The sequence below is a fragment of the Zootoca vivipara genome, chromosome 7 (assembly GCF_965207765.1).
Source record: "Zootoca vivipara chromosome 7, rZooViv2.hap1.1, whole genome shotgun sequence".
NCBI classification, from domain to species: Eukaryota; Metazoa; Chordata; class Lepidosauria; order Squamata; family Lacertidae; genus Zootoca; species Zootoca vivipara.
This window is the reverse complement of record NC_142590.1, coordinates 9286105-9307138: the sequence shown is the minus strand read 5'-3', so window position 1 is coordinate 9307138 and position 21034 is coordinate 9286105. Positions and strand designations below refer to the sequence as shown.

General features: G+C 45.9%; 1 protein-coding gene across 1 annotated transcript in view; it reads left to right on the top strand.

Annotated features, from left to right (window-relative positions):
- ADCY10 (adenylate cyclase 10) overlaps window positions 1–21034 on the top strand; it is a 64863-nt gene that overhangs the window by 22934 nt on the left and 20895 nt on the right. Inside the window, exons 12-20 of the mRNA XM_035123567.3 lie at window positions 1073–1128; window positions 2753–2906; window positions 3207–3399; window positions 4200–4286; window positions 4699–4982; window positions 7259–7395; window positions 9515–9631; window positions 12628–12909; window positions 15680–16058. Of these exons, the coding sequence (XP_034979458.2) occupies window positions 1073–1128; window positions 2753–2906; window positions 3207–3399; window positions 4200–4286; window positions 4699–4982; window positions 7259–7395; window positions 9515–9631; window positions 12628–12909; window positions 15680–16058 (1689 nt within the window). The remainder of the gene's footprint in view (window positions 1–1072; window positions 1129–2752; window positions 2907–3206; window positions 3400–4199; window positions 4287–4698; window positions 4983–7258; window positions 7396–9514; window positions 9632–12627; window positions 12910–15679; window positions 16059–21034) is intronic.

Sequence of the window (21034 nt, the reverse complement as noted above, 5' to 3'; positions counted from 1 at the left end):
AATAAGCTAAAAGCAAATGTCATCTACTTATCTCCATCCAAAGACTCCCCAAAGACTTTGGTACTTTTCTCTCTCCAGTTTTCCTTCAAATAATACTTAATAATTATTTTATGATTTGTACCCTGCCCATCGGACTGGGTTGCCCTAGCTCTTGGCGCTGGACCTCAGTGTCCGGGCTGGACGATGGAGGTGGAGACGTATAGTGGGCTGAGACTGTTTAGGGCTTTAAAGGTCAGCACCAACACTTTGAATTGTGCTTGGGAACGTATTGGGAGCCAATGTAGGTATTTCCGGACCGGTGCTATATCGTCTCGGCAGATGTTCACCGTCACCAGCCTATTGAATCTAAGCAATATATTTGTGGCTTACATGAACTAAATTTGCTGCTAGGACTTTAACATGCCAGTTCCTTGCAAGTTCCCCTTTGTGCTCACCTCTCTGGCTTCGGGCTTCCTAAGAACAGCCAGTACAGCAACACCCATGGGAGCTAGAAGGGCCCCTAGATCTCATCTTGCCAGTATTTATTTCTCTGTAGAGCCTGTTATCGCTACCTATCTGGCTCATAGAGGGAATATTTTTCTTTGGATATTTGAGCATCATCATATGGTACTTGCAGTCGTCTAATTGTCCTTGAGAGTCCCATGGGCTGCAAGAAGATCAAACCTATCCATTCTGAAGGAAATCAGCTCTGAGTGAGTGCTCACTGGAAGGACAGATCCTGAATCTGAGGCTCCAATACTTTGTCCACATGAGAAGAGAAGACTTCCTGGAAAAGACCCTGATGTTGGGAAAGATGGAGGGCACTAGGAGAAGGGGATGACAGAGGACGAGATGGTTGGACAGTGTTCTCGGAGCTACCAACATGAGTGTAACCAAACTGCGGGAGGCAGTGGAAGACTGGCGTGCTCTGGTCCATGGAGTCACGAAGACTCGGACACGACTAAATGACTAAACAACAACAACAAATTCTCCTTTTGTCTCTTTGTCTGGCTCACAGTTGTATGTGATTGCGAATAGATGATTTGAGTTGAAGAACTTACGAGGTTTCCTTTTCTTGTCCTCATTCCTTTAGAATGATTTACAAAGCATATCTGAGCAGAGAGAGATGTGAATATTACCCTTTGCTAGGTAGGTGACATATCCTTCATTCAGTGACATTGATGATGATCATTTATTGGAGCAAGAGAGAGAAAATGCTATGGATCTGTGGCATTCAAATGCTTACGTATTATAATCAGCTTTATTATTGATGTTCAGGTGCAATTGTGTTGCCTTTGTAGCCCAAAGAGCACCACCCATGCAGAAAGAGATACCAGTAGGGTTGAGGTGGGGACCCAAGGTTTGCAGACATAACCCCTCTCCCCCCCAAAGAAATCTTAAGAGGGGAACTTTCAAAAGCCGCAACGCCCTAGAGCAGCGATGGCCAAACTTGGCCCTCCAGCTGTTTTGGGACTACAACTCCCATCATCCCTAGCTAACAGGACCAGTGGTCAGGGATGATGGGAATTGTAGTCCAAAAACAGCTGGAGGGCCAAGTTTGGCCATCACTGCCCTAGAGGATCAAATTATATCATTGAGTACCAAGAATACAATCCAGCCAGATTTCAGAGAGGGAGCCATGAACCTGTAGAAACCAGACCAGACCAGACCAGACCAGACCAGACCAGATCAGACCAGACCAGAGACATCTTAATCAAGTGAGAGTTAAAAGATTTTAAAACCCCACTATGCTTAACTCTCCCACTGAGTAAAGGGGCTGCCACATGCTTAAACCTTGGCTTGATTATGTCTTTCATGTAAAACGGCTTATTTTTAAAATCTGGCAGCATTTATTTATATACAGTATGCTCGCATCTTATGTGGGACTTTCGTTCTGGGGATAGCATGTTGAAATAGCGTGTCATCAGAAAACCAGGAAAAGGTCCATAAAGAACAGACTTCATAATATCCTGCCACGTCCTCAGCATATTTTTCTCTGCCTCTCTGCTCTCCACCCTCCCATCTCCTTTCTCGGCTCCTGGGTCCTTCCCAACACAAGCTTCTTAAAGCACAGACTTGCAGCTAACAGCACATAAGAAGTGGGTTATGGGTTTAACAAACAAACAAACAAACAAACAAACAAACAAACAAACAAACAGAATTTTCTGTTTCAGAAATAGACTGGAAAGAGAAGTTGCTGAATTACAACTTATCACCAAGCTCAAAACCATGGAGGGACCTGGTTTGAACAGAGATATCGGATTCTTATCTCATTATACATGATAAGCGATCTTCAGCCATCTCAACCCTTGCTTTTTCATGCAAAACCATTTGCAGTCGTTTTCGGTCATCAACAGCTATCAGTCAGTCAATCACCCACTTCCACCACCCTTCTGAGTGATCCCCCCCTCCCCTCCCCCTCCCCACCCCTCCCCACCCCTTCTCTACATAAGTGCCTGGGGACTTCTATTTCACTGTATCTGAAGAAGTGTGCATGCACACGAAAGCTCATACCAAAATAAAAACTTAGTTGGTCTTTAAGGTGCTACTGAAGGAATTTTTTTATTAAACAAACAAACAAACACTCAACAACTCAGGTGTAGGATAGCACTGAAATGTTAGCACTGGTGGAAGTTTTTTGCATCCAGAACACAAATGTAAGTTTTGAATTCAAAATCTGAACAATTTTATGAATATTTGTTTGAGTTGTGCGAGGCTTCCTCTTCCTCTTTTGAAGACGTCCCGCCCCAGCGGTTTTATTTGCTTCCCCTAGGCCGCAAGAAGGAGACGGACCTCTTTGAAAACTTGCTGGACGATTTTAAAGTCAAGAGGAAAAGCCATATTATCATCTATGAAGGCCTCATGGGATATGGAAAAAGCCAGCTGTTGGCTGAGATTGCCTTCTTAGGACAGGAAGCAGGCCACAGGTTAATGCTTTTAACCGTACTTTGCTGTAGATTCCCAGCTCTCTTGGCTCAAGGCTGGGCAGCAAGAGTCTTTCACCCCAGAAACACTTCCCTGTCCCTCGTGTTAGCAGGATCCATTCCAGAAGCCCTTCCCAGATGTTCTGGTGGGCAACAGCTACCTGTGCCCTTGTACGTTAGGGCAGAGGAGGCTACCCCCCCCCCCAGATCAAGGGTCTTCCCCCACCCAGCAGCAAATGTTTCTCCATCGGTCGTGGAAGAGGCAGTGAAACCTTTTCACCAATAGTTCTTTTCATCAAGCAGGGTTGTGGCGATGGAGCTCACAAAGATCAATGTGTGGCAGAACTTCTTTGTCATCCGGACCCTCATGGCTATGTTTCTGGGGATTGATACTTGCAAGACCTACGATGCGAGACAGTATATCCTTGTGACCAAAATCCGAGGAATAGTTAAGGAAGAGTATTTCTGCCTTCTCAACAATCTCTATCACGTTAAGGTAAAGATGCAAGCAGGCAAGACCTTTATCTCTTCTGAATTCATTTTCCTGGTGCTTGGTGGTTTGTTTGTTTGTTTGTTTTACGGATTCCAATAGCACAACTAATATAAAATACATTGACATAGCGTAAAAAAAGTTGCAAAAATGTATCTAAGCTAAAGAATCCAGAACAGATGCCCATGGAAACTGAAATCCTAGGTCATTTACCTTCCCGCCACAGCGGTACCTATTTATCTACTTGCACTGGCGTGCTTTCGAACTGGTAGGTTGGCAGGAGCTGGGACAGAGCAACGGGAGCTCACCCCATTGCATGGATTCGAACCGCCAACCTTCCGATCGGCAAACCCAAGAGGCTCGGCAGTTTAGACCACAGCGCCGCCAGCATCCCAAAAACGGTAAACGGCGTTTCCGTGTGCTCTGGTTTCCACCACGGTGTCCCGTTGCGCCAGAAGCGGTTTATTCATGCTGGCCACATGACCCGGAAAGCTGTCTGTGGACAAACGCTGGCTCCCTTGGCCTGAAAGTGAGATGAGCGCCACAACCCCATAGTCACCTTTGATTGGACTTAACCTTCCAGGGGTCGTTTACCTTTACCTATGTTGCGTATACAACACATACAAAATGCTTTTTCTTTATCGGTCTGGCTGAGTCCCAAGTTCACAGGGTGGGAAACCAACACCTTGAGGTTTCAAATGAATTTCAGGTTGCTTCTTACCATAGGCACTTCTGGCAAGGAATGTAGAGCTCTCTGTTGCTAACAAAAGCACTGTGTGATTTCTTTGTTTGGTTTCTCTGGTCAGTTCCCCACATCAGAAGAGGTTTCCAAAATGAGCAATGACACAAAGAATGAAAAGCTGGAAGAAATTCTCTTCAAGATTCTAAAGAATGTAAGTGATACTTTTCATCACACAGTACTGCAGGGTGGGCAGTAGTTATTATGTTCTTAGCAGCTCCCAATAAACTGGCTGGGTGATATGCAACTAGGTCCTACTCAAAGTAGGCTCAATGAAATCAATGGGCCTAAGTATGTCCATTGATTTCATTGGGTCTGCTCCAAGAATGACTAACACCCATTGCAGGGTTTCCCAAACTCGGGTCTCCAGCTGTTTTGGGACTGCCATTCCCATCATCCCTGAACACTGGTCCTGCTAGCTAGGGATGATGGTAGTTGTAGTCCAAAAACAGCTGGCGACCCAAGTTCAGGTAAGGCTGAGGTCCCAACCAAAGAAGAGTTAAAAAGTATAGCGCCCTGCAGGAGGTATCACTTCATTTTTTGTGTGGGGTTTGTTGTCATTTTAGGGAGTGATGAAAGAAGTTCTCATTTTTGTCATTGATGAAGCTCAGTTCATGGATCCGGCCTCGTGGGACTTCCTGGAGAACTTGCTAAGGAATATCGGTATCTTTGTGGTCATGTCGCTGTCTCCAACAACCCGCAGGGGGAGACTGCCTTGCGCTGCCGCAGCGCGGCTCATGAGCAGCGAAGACACCACCTACGTTCAGCTAAGGGAGTTGACTCCTTCAGTCATTGTTCAGAAGGCCTGCCAAGATCTTGGGGTGGTCAGCATTGCCAGGGAGCTTGAGACGTAAGTGGGAAGTCCTTGTCCAGTGGATCTTTTCCTCTTAAAGTTAAACCATAGTAAAGGTAAAGGGACGCCTGGCCATTAGGTCCAGTCGTGACCGACTCTGGGGTTGCGGCGCTCATCTCGCATTATTGGCCGAGGGAGCCGGCGTACAGCTTCCAGGTCATGTGGCCAGCATGACAAAGCCACTTTTGGCGAACCAGAGCAGCACACGGAAACGCCGTTTACCTTCCCGCTGTAGCGGTCCCTATTTATCTACTTGCACTTGACGTGCTTTCGAACTGCTAGGTTGGCAGGAGCTGGGACCGAGCAATGGGAGCTCACCCCATCGCAGGGATTCGAACCGCCGACCTTCTGATCAGCAAGCCCTAGGCTCTGTGGTTTAACCCACAGCGCCACCTGCGTCCCTAAAGTTTAACCATAACATGCTGTAAATTATATATCCATATTCCATAGTCGTTCTCATGCTTCCATATATAGATGTGTCATGATTGAACCCAGGGGTTGTCAACCTGGTCCCTCCCGCCCACTAGTGGGCGTTTCAGGATTCTAGATGGGCAGTAGGGGGTTCTATGGCACAAGCTGAATCCTCCTTCCATCGAGCACTGGTGGGCGATAAGGAAATTTTACAATCAAGAAAGATGCATTAGTGGGCGGTAGGTATAAAAAGGTTGACTATCCCTGATCTAACCCTTGCTTGCAAACCTAAGGAGAAAGTCTGTAGTCCTACAGCCTATTAAGGATTCCTATCTACAGCAGTAAATACGGTAAGTGCTTTTCACAGATATCTGTGCAGAACAATGTGGAGAAGTGGCTTTGTGGATTATAACCTTTGTGCTTTACATGTGTAAGCTGTTCTGAGTCGCTGTGATGATATTTCAATAATCTTTCCTTTCCAGCTATTGTCTACAAGGGATAACAATTAGAAAGGGGCTATGATCTGAAATATTGGGACAGATTGCACAGTAACACTAGTTATTAACCAATTAATTTCTGGCGACACTGCTGCAAATGAACTGGCTCGTGTGTTGGGGGGGGGAATAAAAGACCGCTCTCGTTTTCAAATTGAAGATTATGGTCTAGTCAAAGCTGTTCTCTAAGACATAGCATGAGTTTATGCCTTCAAATGTTCTCAAATATCTGTCACAGTCATTTTACAATGAAGCTTTCCTGTGCTGTTATATAACAATACAGTGGTACCTTGGTTCTCGAATGGCTTGGCTCCCAAACAAATCAGCTCCCAAACGCCGCAAACCGGGAAGTAAATGTCCCGGTTTGCGAACTTTTTTTTGGAAGCTGAACATCCAATCTGGCTTCCGCTTGAGTGCAGGAAGCTCCTGCAGCCAATCGGAAGCCGCGCCTTGCTTTTTGAACTGTTTCAGGAGTTGAATGGACTCCCGGAACGGATTAAGTTTGACAACCAAGGTACCACAGTACATTAATAAAATGTGTGGCGATTCAAAAAGAAGAAGCCCCAGCTGTCCGCCCAGGGGTGGAGGAAGGGGGTGTGGTGGGGGCGGATCGCCCCAGGTGTCTTCACTGAGGGGGGTGACATTTGGCGCGCCGCCTGCCTGAGACTCCCAAGCCTACCCCGAGCCGTCGGGGGAAGGGGGGAGCTCGCCACTTTGCCGGCAGCATTCCCCCCCCCTTCATTTTGACAGCTGGGGGAGGCTTAGGAGTTGCAGGTGAGCAGTGTGCCGAATGTCCGCCATCAGCGGCTTGCTCTGCCCCCGTGGGTGGCTCGCTCCACCCCCATCTGCAAGGCGCACACACTGCTCCATGCATCTGAGTGGCTATCCCACGCCTGGGAGGGCACCCTCCACGCCCCGCCCCCCTTGGGAGCGCGCCCGCCCTGGGCAGCATGGGCATATGCTCTGCCCCTGTGTCCGCCAGGCGCCGAACCATTTTAAATTGGCTCTGGTGCACCGACAAACTTTCTGCTTTCTGCTGCACTGACAAACACTGCAGCACTACAGCAGCCAGTCAAACATCAGGAAGCTGCAAGTGAATGTGGTCTTCAAGAAAAAATGCATGGAGCAGCGGACACTTCTCAACAGCCACTGCCAAGAGCAGTCTTCATATTTCCTGGCCCAACTCTGGGCGCTCCTGGCTTGTGCACATCTGGTCAGAGACAGTAGCGTTGCCAGATGTTGCACAGCTACTGAGCTGTAGATTTTCCTGGAGCCCAAGCATGCCTGGAGTGTGCTACGAATCAACACAATGTTGTCCACAAGTTGCGCCTTAAATCTTGGCATTCCCTTGTGACTCTCTGCCCCCAGGTTCTTAATACAAAGAAGCCACGGGAACCCATTGTACTGCGAGGAGCTTCTGCGCAACCTCCACTTAAACAACGTGCTTCAGTTCCACATGCTAGAGGATGACGAAGAGAGAGAAGACGAGTGGGACAACCTTTTCAGTAAGCGGACGCTCATTAACTGCCGTGGGTTTCTGTGCCACGTCTTCTGTAGGACGACCTGCGCCCGGCGCTAGCGATGGCTCTCCCATTTTGGCATCTCCTTTACGAAAGGCTCAGTGACACACAGCTGGCCTGCAACGGCAGCAGGAGCCGGCCGTGCGACAAGACACAGACCAGCAGATTTTGCAGGGGTCACTGTCATCCCAGAGGCAGGAAGGTCTAGCTTCCCATTTTAGGGAAGTTTTTAATGTTTGGTGTTTTACCGTGTTTTTAATACTGTATTCTGTTGGGAGCTGCCCAGAGTGGCTGGGGAAACCCAGGCAGATGGGCGGGGTATAAATAATAAAATTATTATTACAGTGGTACCTCTGGGTACGAACTCAATTAGTTCTGGAGGTCTGTTCTTAACCTGAAACTGTTCTTAACCTGAGGTACCACTTTAGCTAATGGGGCCTCCCGCCGCCGCCATGCCGCCGCAGCACGATTTCTGTTCTCATCCTGAGGCAAAGTTCTTAACCCGAAGTACTACTTCCAGATTAGCGGAGTCTGTAACCCAAAGTGTTTGTAACCTGAGGTGTTTGTAACCCTAGGTACCACTGAAATAATAATAATAATAATAATAATAATAATAATAATAATAATAATAATAATAATAATAAAAAATACCCTGCTTAGTCGTGACAAAGCTTTTATATCCATTCTTCCTTTGCTGGGACTTCTGCTTCTTTCCATTTTGGGGAGAGTAACATTCTTGCCGCTGTAGTCACATACATGAATAAGTTTCTTTAGGTAGCTCTGTCCCTATAATTCCCAGTAGAAAAGCTTCTAGTTTTTTTTTACAAACGTTAATTTAAACATCCTTTTCAATCTATATATATAAAAATGTAAACTGGGTATGTTCCTTCGTCTCCAATGTTCAACAAAACCACTTGACCGATAGCGTTGAAATTTGAACACAAAGTCAAATGTGACTACGCGAGTGACCCCATACCGTTTTTAAAGACAGATGTCACACCTGTGCAACGTAAAAAAAAACCAAATCCTGTGTTTCAGAACACACTGATCAGATAAAAGTGCATGCTGGGAAATAGAAAGGAGAAGCAGTGTCTCCATTGGCATACAATCGGTGGCAGACAAAATTCCACGGCAACCAACTGAAAATAGGCCTTTTGCAGCAACAAGACCCATCATTGCCCAACTGATTGACTAGGCCGCAGCATTGCCCAACTGGGAGAACTGACTAGGCCGCAGCATTGCCCAGCCAGGAGAACTGACTAGACCGCAGGCCACAACCATTTGAATATGGGCCTTTTACAGGGCTGTGCCTTTGAGTAGGATAAATGTGTCAGGGTGGGGTGGGGGGATTTCACACAACACGCGTGGGTAGTACCCTGGTACTGCACCTATAAAACCTTCCCTCTCAACAGCACCTTGGCTCCCATTTACTAGGCTGAAGCCTTTACAGACTAAGCCAAATGGAGGTACTGACTTGCCTGGGTGGGGGTGGGGGGGAGGAGGGGATGGAATAGGTCAGGACATGGTGGGGCCACTCACAGGGATGAGCCGGGGGCTGGGGGGAGAAGGGGGCATGATACGTCATGGGTCGGGACAGAGGGGGGGAATCACAGGGATAAGCCACAGCAATGCGTGGCAGGGCCAGCTAGTTCATTATATATCATTTCCCGGTAAGCTTTAACCTTACTATAAGACCACCCCATATGCTAAAAAGAACCTTCTTTCTCTTTAAATTTCCAACACTTATTTGATTGAGATTTATACATATTTGCTCATTTACTTGGTGTTGGATACCATCGATATATCATTTTCATATATATATATATTCTTAGATTGTAATATGCTATAAATTTTATATCCCTATTCCACAACCGTCCCCATGCTTCTATGTCTATATTATGACCAATATTTTATTGCCCAATGTTTCATTGAGGATTTTACTTGCTCATCCTTTGTCTCCCATTCCCATAATATTTTACACATTTTAGGCAGCACTTTTACATTACATTCCAACAGGTCTCTCTCCGGTCGTGATATTTGTTCCCCAAATCCTCAAAAACATGGTATTTAAACCCTGCTATCTCGTTGTTCTTTCTCCGTGTAGCTGTTACTGCTCTCAAGACTCAAACCTCCAAAACCTCCAGGGAGTCGGATTCGTACATTTGCACCATCACACAGAACGTGAAGATGCACAATATAATGCTCCCTCCGACATTAAAAGGTGAGGCATTGGGCCTGTGTCTGTGAAATCCTTCCTCCTGAAGTACAGCCATAGCTGCCAAGTTTCCCGTTTCCCCCGGGAAATCCCCGTTTTTCCAGCTGTTCTTAGCTGAAAAAAACGGATTTTTTTGTTTTTCCCTGGTTTATTCTGGCGCGGTGGCCATTTTGGAACTGGGCGGAGCAGCATCAAAAGTCACTTCTGAGCATGCTCCGCCCAGTTCCAAAATGGCGGCAGCGCTACTCCTGGTCTGCTACTTCCAGCCCGGTCCCTTATTTCTCGGACAGCAACTTGGCAGGTATGTGTCACGCATGAAACTTAGAATGGCGTATTATCGGCAGTAAGTACAGAAGCAGAATCTCCTTCACTTGGAAGTGTTCACCCCTCCCAGCATTCTTATATTTTGCATATAGGTCACATGTGAATGTAGTTCCTTCTTGATTGATTGATTGATTCTTGACCCCTTTCTTGGTTGATTCTTGATTGATTCTTAACCCCTTTCCATGGAGGTGCAGGTTGCAGCAACAGCCAAGTCGACATTTCTCCATCTTCACCTATCAAGCAGTTGGTCCTTTACCTTTCCCACTCCGACCTGGCCACAGTGATCCATGCGACGGTCACCTCCAGGCTTGACTACTGTAACTCGCTCTATGTGGGGCTGCTCTTGAAACTGTATCAGAAACTCCAGCGGGTGCAGAATGCTGCAGCGAGGCTCCTCACGGGATCCTTGCCATGGAAGAATATTCACCCAGTGTTCTACCAGCTGCACTGGCTCCCAGTGGAGTTTAGGGTCAGGTTTAAGGTGCTGGTTTTGACCTTTAAAGCCCTGTGCAGCCTAGGACGCTCATACTTATGGGACCACCTCTCCTGGTATGTCCCGCAGAGGACCATAAGGTCCATGAATAATAATAGCTTAAAGGTCCCAGGCCCTAAGGAAGCCAGACTATCCTCCACCAGGGCCAGGGCCTTTTCAGTGACGGCTCTGACCTGGTGGAATGCTCTGTCCCATGAAACTAGAGCCCTGCAGGACTTGATTTCCTTCCGCAGGGCCTGTAAGACAGAGCTATTCCGCCTGGCTTTAAATTTGAATTAGCCTGATCCTCTATTCCAGGCTTTCCCAAACTACGGCCCGAGGCTCATTTATGTGGCCCGTGATGACGCCCGCTGCCGCCGCCCATACCGGTGCAGTGCAGCACGGCTGCCCACTTCCGGGTCAGAAAAGCACCGGAAATAGCTTCCGCACATGCTATCAGGAGGCCAGTGTGCATGCGCACAAGCTATTTCCGTCACTTTTCTGACCTGGAAGTGCGCCGGAAATAGCGTGTGCGCATTCACATGGGTGCGTGCCTGCGCGCTCCCCCGCCCTCCAGCCCGCCGTGCGATCGGCACAGTGGGACCTGCCCAAAGTTGGGTAGGTTTGGGGACCCCTGCTCTATTCCCTTTTCCCTTTCTTCTTTCCCTGATGTTGGGAAAGATTGAGGGCACAAGGAGAAGGGGATGACAGAGGATGAGATGGTTGGACAGTGTTCTCAAAGCTACCAACATGAGTTTGACCAAACTGCAGGAGGCAGTGGAGGACAGGAGTGCCTGGCGTGCTATGGTCCATGGGGTCACAAAGAGTCGACACGACTAAACAACTAAACAACAACAAATTGTTAATCATTTCTCCCTACCTGTTTTATGATAATCCAAAACCTTTTACCTCTCCACAGTGTCCGAAATTCACCATTAAACTACAGGTGATATTTCAATCCTACTAATTGTAAACATTGTGTGCACATGTCGTTTCTCAGAAAGTCCAAGATAGTCGGAGGACCCAACCTCAGTTATAATAAAGTGACACATCCCTAACCATTATTACCTCTCACTTGGGCACGCCCCATAGTTTGACAAGCAGAGAGATAACGTTAAAAATAAGAATGCTAGCAAGCTCATGGCAGTAGGATTACTCGTGAAACAGTATAAGGAAGCTCTCTATGTTGCATTGTTTCTTTAGCAAAAATCATTTCAGGACTGGGGATTAGGAAAGGGAGAGCAGATGTGTCGGACAGGGGCGGACGAAGGCGTTGTGACACCCAGGGTGGGGCGTCGCTATGTAAGGCGCATGCACATGCACTGCACATGCGCTGTACATAGTGGTTTGCTGCCTCTCCAGCACCATATGGACGGTGCCAGGATCCTCTGCTTGCGGCTGTAGCGGCGATGGAGGGATCCCACCGCCGTCCGTACAGCGCTCAAGCGATGCCGGCAGCAAACTGCTATGTACAGCGCATGTGCGCCGCCGTTATGTACAGCGCATGCGTGTGACGCAGCACATGTGCTGTACATAATTGTTTGCTGCCAGTGCCGGGATCTTACCTTCCAAGTCCCGGACTGCAGAACCCGGGACCGGCAGCCGTGTGACACTGGAAGTTGCGTTGACGTAACTTCCGGTGTCGCTTCGCCCTTCTATGGGCACCAAAAATGGCCGCTGCCGGCTTCGAAAGTCGCTTGTATGCACGTCAGGAAGTGCATCGACGCAACTTCCGGTGTCGCTCCGCCCATCTATGGGCACCAAAAATGGCCGCCGCCGACACCGGAAGTCGTGTCTATGCACTTCCGGACATGGGTAGATGTGACTTTTGAAGCTGGCGGCGGCCATTTTTGGTGCCCATAGAAGGGCAAATCGGAAAGAAAAAAATGGCCGCCGGCAGGAGAAAAACGGGAGACGAAGTGATACGGGGGACCACCGAGAAAAGGTAAGTAAAATCGGGGTTTTCCCGGAGAAAACGGGGTACTTGGCAGCTATGGCCGGGATCCTCCACATGCGGCTGTGGCTGCGTGATGGCTGTTTGCGCCGCTGCAAGCCCCCGTGGCGTACCTTCTTGTCACCCCCCCAGAAGATCCAGCTTTCCTCTCTGATAAAGCTGACATTTGATTGTGCTATTCCTCCTTCGGTGGCATTTTTAATGTTGACCTGTTTTATCACTTCATGACTTAATTTTTTTTTTCCTGTCTAGGGATTGCTCTGGCTGAGTTGGACAACATGAACCCTTCTGAGCAGATGGTGGTGAAATGTGCAGCTATTATTGGTGCGACCTTCTCTACAGAGTTGCTGTTTCACATCCTCCCTGAATGGACCAAAATGAAGATGAACCAGACCTTGGCAGCCCTGGTGGAATCTCACATCTTCAAGTGTTTTGATGAAAGGAAAGAAATGAACGCTAACCAAATTCAGGACGATCTTTCCAATGAGCTCTGCCTCTCCATCAAAGCTGTGAAATCAATGGGACAAGAGTCCGGTAAGCACATTCCTAGGAAACTGATGCTATCCAGAATTGGTTACTCAAAAGGAAAAGGATGATTTCGCAAGATCTTGGGTGTTTCTTTATGTGTATTTCATGTCCAACTGGTAATGTATATGTATTTAAGGAGTCCTAAGCTCTGTATGTATTAGTGGCTTAAAACACAGTGAGGTTGCTTTCCCTTGCTGTGTTTCAAAATGCATTTTCCTGTTGCAGCATACACCAGAGAGGGAGCAGAAATGAGAGCAGGGATGTCTTCACAATACCTGATTCTCTGAACCTGAAAGACACACTCACACAGACAATTCCTATTCTGTGAACCTGCTGTATGCTAAATGATTTAGATTTATACATTTTTTTGCCAATTTACTCGGTGTTAGATACCAGCTTTTAATATCTTAATCAATCATGGGTTTAGCTGGTCCTGTTGAAATTCTAGCTGCGGCAGTTTTGTGTGGAAGGGATTCTGTGCTTTGATAAGAGCTGAGAGCACATGGAACCTTTGTTGTTGTTTAGTCGTTTAGTCGTGTCCGACTCCTCATGACCCCATGGACCAGAGCACGCCAGGCACTCCTGTCTTCCACTGCCTCCCACAGTTTGGTCAAACTCATGTTTGTAGCTTCGAGAACACTGTCTAACCATCTCATCTTCTGTCATCCTCTTCTCCTTGTGCCCTCAGTCTTTCCCAACATCAGGGTCTTTTCCAGGAAGTCTTCTCTTCTCATGAGGTGGCCAAAGTATTGGAGCCTCGGCTTCAGGATCTGTCCTTGCAGTGAGCACTCAGGGCTGATTTCCTTCAGAATTGATAGGTTTGGTCTTCTCGCAGTCCATGGGACTCTCAAGAGTCTCCTCCAGCACCAAAATTCAAAAGCATCAATTCTTCGGCGATCAGCCTTCTTCATGGTCCAGCTCTCACTTCCATACATCACTATTGGGAAAACCATAGCTTTAACTATACGGACCTTTGTCGGCAAGGTGATGTCTCTGCTTTTTAAGGTGCTGTCTAGGTTTGTCATTGCTTTTCTCCCAAGAAGCAGGCGTCTCTTAATTTCGTCACTGCTGCCACCTTATGAAAGGACAATACGAGTGGAGTCTCCGTGCCTTTATACCACGGGCAAAAAGACTGATACTGATGAATGGGGAAAATAGAAGGGCGACTCCCTTCTACGATTGGATTGAAGACTTAAACAAACTCACAACATATGAACAACTTGCATATAAACGCAGACTTGCCATGGACAAATTCAATGATATTTGGAACTCATTCTTACAAATACTGTAATGGGTTAAGATCTGGTGAAGTACAATAATAACCTTGTAAAATATACAGTTTTGAGTATTCTTCAACTCCCCCCTTTATTTTCCCTTCTACATGGGTTCTGTTTCTCTTTTTCTGTCTTTTATTTACGTCTCGCAATGTTTAGTGCACATATAATTATGTACTTTTGAACTTTCAATAAAGATGTTTTAATAATAATAATAAATTAATTTTGATGGAAAAGTTAACAGAAAGGGTACATGAAAGAAAACAATGTGAGAAGCTACATAACTTTTACATAACGTGGTCCTCCTTTATTACATATGCATCAAAGAAAGAACATGCATTTTAAACCACCTAAGACACATGGGAGCATCTCAAAGCAATGTCAAGTGTTAAAAAGACTTTAAGAAAATTTATGTATTAACATGGTTAATATTCCAACTTGGCATATTCACAAAATAAGAAACAAAAATTGTACTTGGAAAATGAAAAATACAACGATAAATAAGGAAGACTGTAAGAAACAGCAGAAGAATGAAGGGAAGTCACAGATAATTTTATTTTTTTCTTATTTTTTATTTTTTATTATTTTTTTCTCCTTTTTTCTCCCAGGTTTGTTCTAGAATTGTGATATATTTGTACATTATATATATAGATTACGAAATTATATAGGTTATTATATATATTACAAGAAACAATTGAAAATGATAATTATGAATCGATTGTAAAAGTGTCTGTTTTATAAAGTTAATAAAGATTATGTTGCAAAAAAAAGACACATGGGAGCATGTGGAATGATATTTTTTAAACCAGCAACTGTAGAAATATTTTTTTATTTGATTATATTACTAATGTAATTACCTGGACGTAGTTGGGGCTGGTTTTTTTGGGGGGGGGTGTAAGGGGGGAAATTGTATTTGATTGCTTGTATTTGATTATATTTAATAATAATAATAAAAATTTATTTATACTCCGCCCTCCCCAGTCAAAAACCGGGCTCAGGGCGGCTCACACGAACATAATTACAATAAAACTTAAAAACAATTAATTAAAATACAGATTAAAATACAGTATTAAAATTTAAAGTGCAGCCTCATTTCAAGTAGTCCATAAATCCATGAGGGAGGAAAACACAGGGGTCAGGCTGAGTCTAACCCAAAGGCCAGGCGGAACAGCTCTGTCTTGCAGGCCCTGCAGAAAGATGACAAATCCCGCAGGGCCCTGGTCTCCTGGGAAAGAGCGTTCCACCAGGTTGGGGCCAGTACTGAAAAGGCCCTGGCTCTAGTAGAGGCCAATCTAGCCATCTTATGACTCGGGATCTCCAGAATATTGTTGTTTGTGGACCTTAAGGTCCCTCCGCGGGGCATACCAGGAGAGGCGGTCCCGTAGGTACGAGGGTCCCAAGCCGCATAGGGCTTTAAAGGTCAAAACCTGTTCTTATATTCAGCTAACAGAATATGCAATAATAATAAAAGAGCTGAGAGCAAACCCTGCCTTGCTTTTCAGATCTTGGACTGGTTGTTGCCAACAGGCTCCAGCAAGAAGAGTCCGTGATGCAGTGTAAGGTTATGGGGTTTTGCACACCCCTGCTGCAAGAAGCAGCCTACGAGCTGTGGCTGAAGAGCCAGAAGAGAGCCCTGCACCTCAAATGCGCCAGCTACCTGGAGTCCCAGGCTCACCGATGCCTGTGCTGTGGAGGAGGAGACTTCATCCCCTTCCACCGCTATGCCGTGGAAGGCATGCTGCGCAACATAGACCTGCAGAGCACACAAAAAAAGAGCAGCAAGGAAAGCATCCTGAACGAGGCCGCCATGGTCCTCGTTTCCGAAACATTGAAAAAACTGGAGCAAGCAGATCAAGGAGGTAAAAGTCATGCCCTTAGCAGGTGCGAAACTCTGGGGGCGCTTCAAAGACACAGGAGTGTTTGGGTGCGAGTGTAGTCGCTTTGCAGAGAGCCCAGAGGGCAGGGAGCAATCTGTAACGGATGGAAACCCAAGGGATCAGTTGACGTCACTGAGAGCACTGTTGTCAGGGACTGGGCAGAGGAGGAATGCTGGAGGCCGCCTCCCCATCCTGACCCTTCCAGGGAGGAGGAAGAGGAAGAAGACAGTATAGATTTACAACAGGGGTTTGAGGGAGGTCGCAGCTCAGAGGCGGATGAGGGGAAAAGCTGGGAAATCATGGGAGAGGCTCTCCATCTCCCAGAACTTGGCAAGCCTTAAAAGTAGGAGAGCAAAAAGCTCAAAGACAGAGGGCACGTAGCAGACCCATAGAGGACAGGATGAGAATGAGGAATGAGGAACTGGGGGGGACCGGGGCGGGGGCGGGGCGATTCACTCGGGACAACACCATTATCCAAGAGGTTGGGTTCTTTAGCCTCTCTCTGTAATATTGAAATAAAAAAGGACGGTAAGAAACATTCCCTTGTCTTGATACTTTCCTGGGCAACCAGCCGGGAGCTGCTGACAGCATCTTGACAACTGTAGATGAAAGGTAAAGATAGAAACAAAACTAGAAAATAGGATGTTCAAAGGCATGTAGGCATGTAGTCCATCTCCATTAACTGTGTTACATTGTTTATAAGCTGCTTAATATATTAAACATATCTATGTGCTGTGTGATATATATACCTATTATCTATGCTTTGTGCTGTGGCCCTGCTTCACCCACCACTGGTATACAGCCCCCTCATGGGGACATGGTCCCCCAAGGAGCAAAAGGTTCCCCATCCCTCTGTAGCATAACATGTGTAGCCCAGAGTGTGTACTGATGCTAAATACAAATGCAAGAAGTGTTCACATCAGCTCCTGATTCCCTTTGGCAGCGGGTATGAATGAAGATGCCTCAATGTTTGTTCCATTCAGTTCTTCAGGATCTTCCCCAACATCAGAAACAGGTAAAACTCCTTCTGGAAGTTTTATATTGATTGGAGGGTGAATGGGATTGCACGATGTAAGAATTTGGGGTTTGGTTTTTGCTGCCCAACACCCCATGGGGCTCTGAATCCCCTAAGTCCATGATCGGTCAGAGAAGAATGGATGGAGGCAGGATCCTGTGGAAAGCAAGGCAGATACTTATTTTTCTGTTGCAACAGAGTTCCCTTCCCTCCTTCCAAGGAGGGAGAGACCCTGAACAAAAGTGTGCAGGAACCTTTAAAGTAGGCATCCCCAAACTGCAGCCCTCCAGATGTTTTGGCCTACAACTCCCATGATCCCTAGCTAGCAGGACCAGTGGTCAGGGAAGATGGGAATTGTAGTCCAAAACATCTGGAGGGCTGAAGTTTGGGGGTGCCTGCTTTAAAGGCTTTGGACATTGCCCAACCTGCTTAGCCAAAGACCACTCCAAAATCATCATATGTGCATCACAGGAGGCATGGGTCTGCAGCAGAAATCCTGTCTGCCAAGATACCTAATAATGGTCACTGATTGCATTACGTGGGCAGCCTGGCCATTCTTTGGTGATGGTTAATATGTCAGTTCCTGAATCCCGATCACAGGTTCACCCTATTCATGCACAAATATGCCCTTAAGACAGGATTTGTAAGCGAAAAGACAATGAGAAGGCTTTCCCCATTTGCCTCCCTTACTGCAGAGGAATATTTGAGGTCATTGGGAGAGACAAAATGTTTTCAGGACTGCTCTCCTGCACTATTTCATGGTTTATATATTTAGATATGTGTGCATTTATGAATATTTATTCTATATTTGAGACCTTAAAATTATTGTAACAGCAGATGGAATGCCGGATGATGGGAACATAAAAGATAACTGATCTTATTAAACAGTGGGCTCACACAACCTGTCGAGTATAGTAATGTCACTATTTTCAATCTCTCCCTTACGGAGAAGAGTACAAGATTCTCAGTCCCTCTGCTGAGCAACTTGAGAATTTTCAACAGCTTGGAACATGTCAGCTGCCCCAACCAGCGTCCCTGATACTGGCACAGACTAAATGTCTCAGATGACCATGTTCTTACTAAGCTCTGCTGAGCAACTAAGGACAGGTGGCTGGGCACAAAAGTGTTGGCTTATAATCTCCAAATGGAGAAATAATTCGCCCTCAGTGCATGCAAACTAAGAAATTGGATCTTTGATCAGGATGCCAACCAAGATAGAGCATTCATTATGGCTGCCCATTTTTTCTGTTTGGTACCCCCAAATCAAGATCAACCACTTAAACTCCCATTACCTTAAGACACGTGACTTTCCTGCAGCTGCGTAGGGCGTTTGTTGAATTAAGGTTCCAACAGATGCCTTTGATGTATTTAGAGGGGAAATACCCGGGAATTGCCCATATGGAACGCAAGTGCATTTATGGATGCAATCAGGTTAAGGATGCCGTGCTTTTACCTGCTGCTTTGCCCATTATATTCAATGCCCAGAGAACATTTTTTATCCCCTGTTCTTGACTGTCTCTTACCCCAGGAGGGGACCCTTGAGCTCCTAGCTGATTAAAAACCTACAGATTGCACATCTGGTAGCCAAATTTGCTCTGGCACCTAAGAAGCTCCGTTCTGGATATGTTAATGGTCTCCAATGTTAAAGTTTTATGCTGTAAACTTTTTATAGGGTATATCATAGGGTATATTTTTAATAGGGTATAAGTGTTGGTGCTGACCTTTAAAGCCCTAAATGGCCTCGGTCCAGTATACCTGAAGGAGCGTCTCCACCCCCATCGTTCTGCCCGGACACTGAGGTCCAGTACCGAGGGCCTTCTGGCGGTTCCCTCGTTGCGAGAAGCCAAGTTGCAGGGAACCAGGCAGAGGGCCTTCTCGGTGGTGGCGCCCTCCCATCAGATGTCAAAGAAAAAAACAGCTACCAGATTTTTAGAAGACATCTGAAGGCAGCCCTGTTTAGGGAGGCTTTTAATGTTTAATAGATTATTTTATTTTATTTTTCTGTTGTAAGCCGCCCAGAGTGGCTGGGAAACCCAGCCAGATGGGCGGGGTATAAATAATAAATTATCATCATCATCATCATCATCATCATCATCATCATCATCATCATGCGATTTCAGAGAGAAGCCTTGCCTTGCCCTCTGCTATTGCATTGTAGCAGTCTTTGGTTATGCACAATAAACTGATTGAAAACCAGTGTCCCATAACCAAGAAACAGTGAAGTTAATGCAGGTACCGCGAGATGCTAGTAGGCTTAACACTGGACTTATTTTTGAATTTTGTTTGCTTTACAGCACGCCAACACAGCATTAAACATTCTGCTTCAGAACACTTTCATGGATCAAGTAACGGTAAACGGATTTCACCCAAACCCCAGATATACACAATTACAGTAACCGCTTTCTTGAATGATGGAATCATATCAGATGCATCTTTCTTTGCTTTCTTTTCCTCCCTCAGAACTTCTTGTTTCTGACAGCTGGAACCAAAGTAGAATCGCAAGACGCGTTCTTTGCAAAGGTAGGCTCATCCGTGTTTAACAGTTCATGACTGAAAAATCTCCAAATGATGCTTACACACACACACACACACACACACACACACACACCAATCCAAATGAATGCCTGGTTTAGTCTCATTTATACCTATGAATTCCATTCCTTTTCTTACTTAACAAGAAACCATAATGTGTGCAGCAATGCATTTCTCATCCTTCCCTTCCCTTTCTTTTCTAGAAGACCTTCAGTGGAGACTCAGTGTGCAAGATTCCGTTAGGTTCGATGAAAAGAACTTCTATATTCCTTGGCATTCTGCTATGACTGGGGCACGTTAAGGGTCTAAGGGTCTCTCTTATATGAAATCAGAGTAATAGTTCCTCTTGCCCAGTACTAAAACGTTGGCTGGTATTTGTTACTATATCCGGTTGATCAACTGGGGGTCTTTTTCAGCTCTGTTAACCTGAGAGCCCTTAGCTTAGAGATAACAGGGGTGGCCAACTCCCAAGAGACTGCGATCTACTCACAGAGTTAAAAACTGGCAGTGATCTACCCCCTTTTTGGGAGTTCAGGTCAAGGTTGTTGAGCTTTTTTTTAGGAAAAAGGAAGGCCCATTTGGGGGGTGGGTGGGCCAAAGTTGTTGAGTTTTTCCAGGGAGGAGGTAAAAGTTTGAGCTTTTTTTAAGGAGAGCCACAGTTGTTCAGCTTCTTTGGGAGGAGCCAGTGATCTACCACAGACGTCCAGTGATCTACCGGTAGATCACGATCTACCTGTTGGACATGCCCGATGTAGGGGATGAACTAAGAAGCCCACTGCTTCAACTCTGGCAAAAACGATGGGTTGTCACAGAGGTTGTCTACTAAGAGTCAGAAAATAGAGAGCTTTACAGGCAGGGCTTTTGCCATCCATGAATCCATATTTGATGTATCTTGGCAGATTTAGTACCGGCTGTAGTTTTCCAAGAAATTCTTCATTTTTCTTGACTGCATTTCACCACCCTTTCTCCAAAGAGTACAAAGTAGCTTAGGGCAGAACTAAAGATCTGGGAGACACAGGGTAGCCTGCTCCCCATGGGGAAACTCGTGATATGATTATGTCATCATAAATATGGCACAGTGAGATTCCCTGGAGGTTAGAATTGGGGGCTCAGCTCTTTTCAACGAAATTGCTCTGAGGTCCGGTTTTATATTTTTACCCAAAAGATGGTTCAGTCACAATATAGTAAAATATTTTGCTGACTTTTCAATTCCATGTTTTCTTTTAAAGCCATTCTCTATTAATCAGCTTTATTCTTCATAACTCCAAAATACACTCCTCTCTCTTCACAAGTTTCTTTTGAACCCCACTGCCCTCTTTCCTTCCTTCTCTCCCTTCCCTAGCATGCTTTATCTTCCCTGATAGTTCTGTACTTTTTCACTTTTTCACCTCCTCATCTCTCCCCCCCCCTTACCACATTTCTTCATGGTTTCC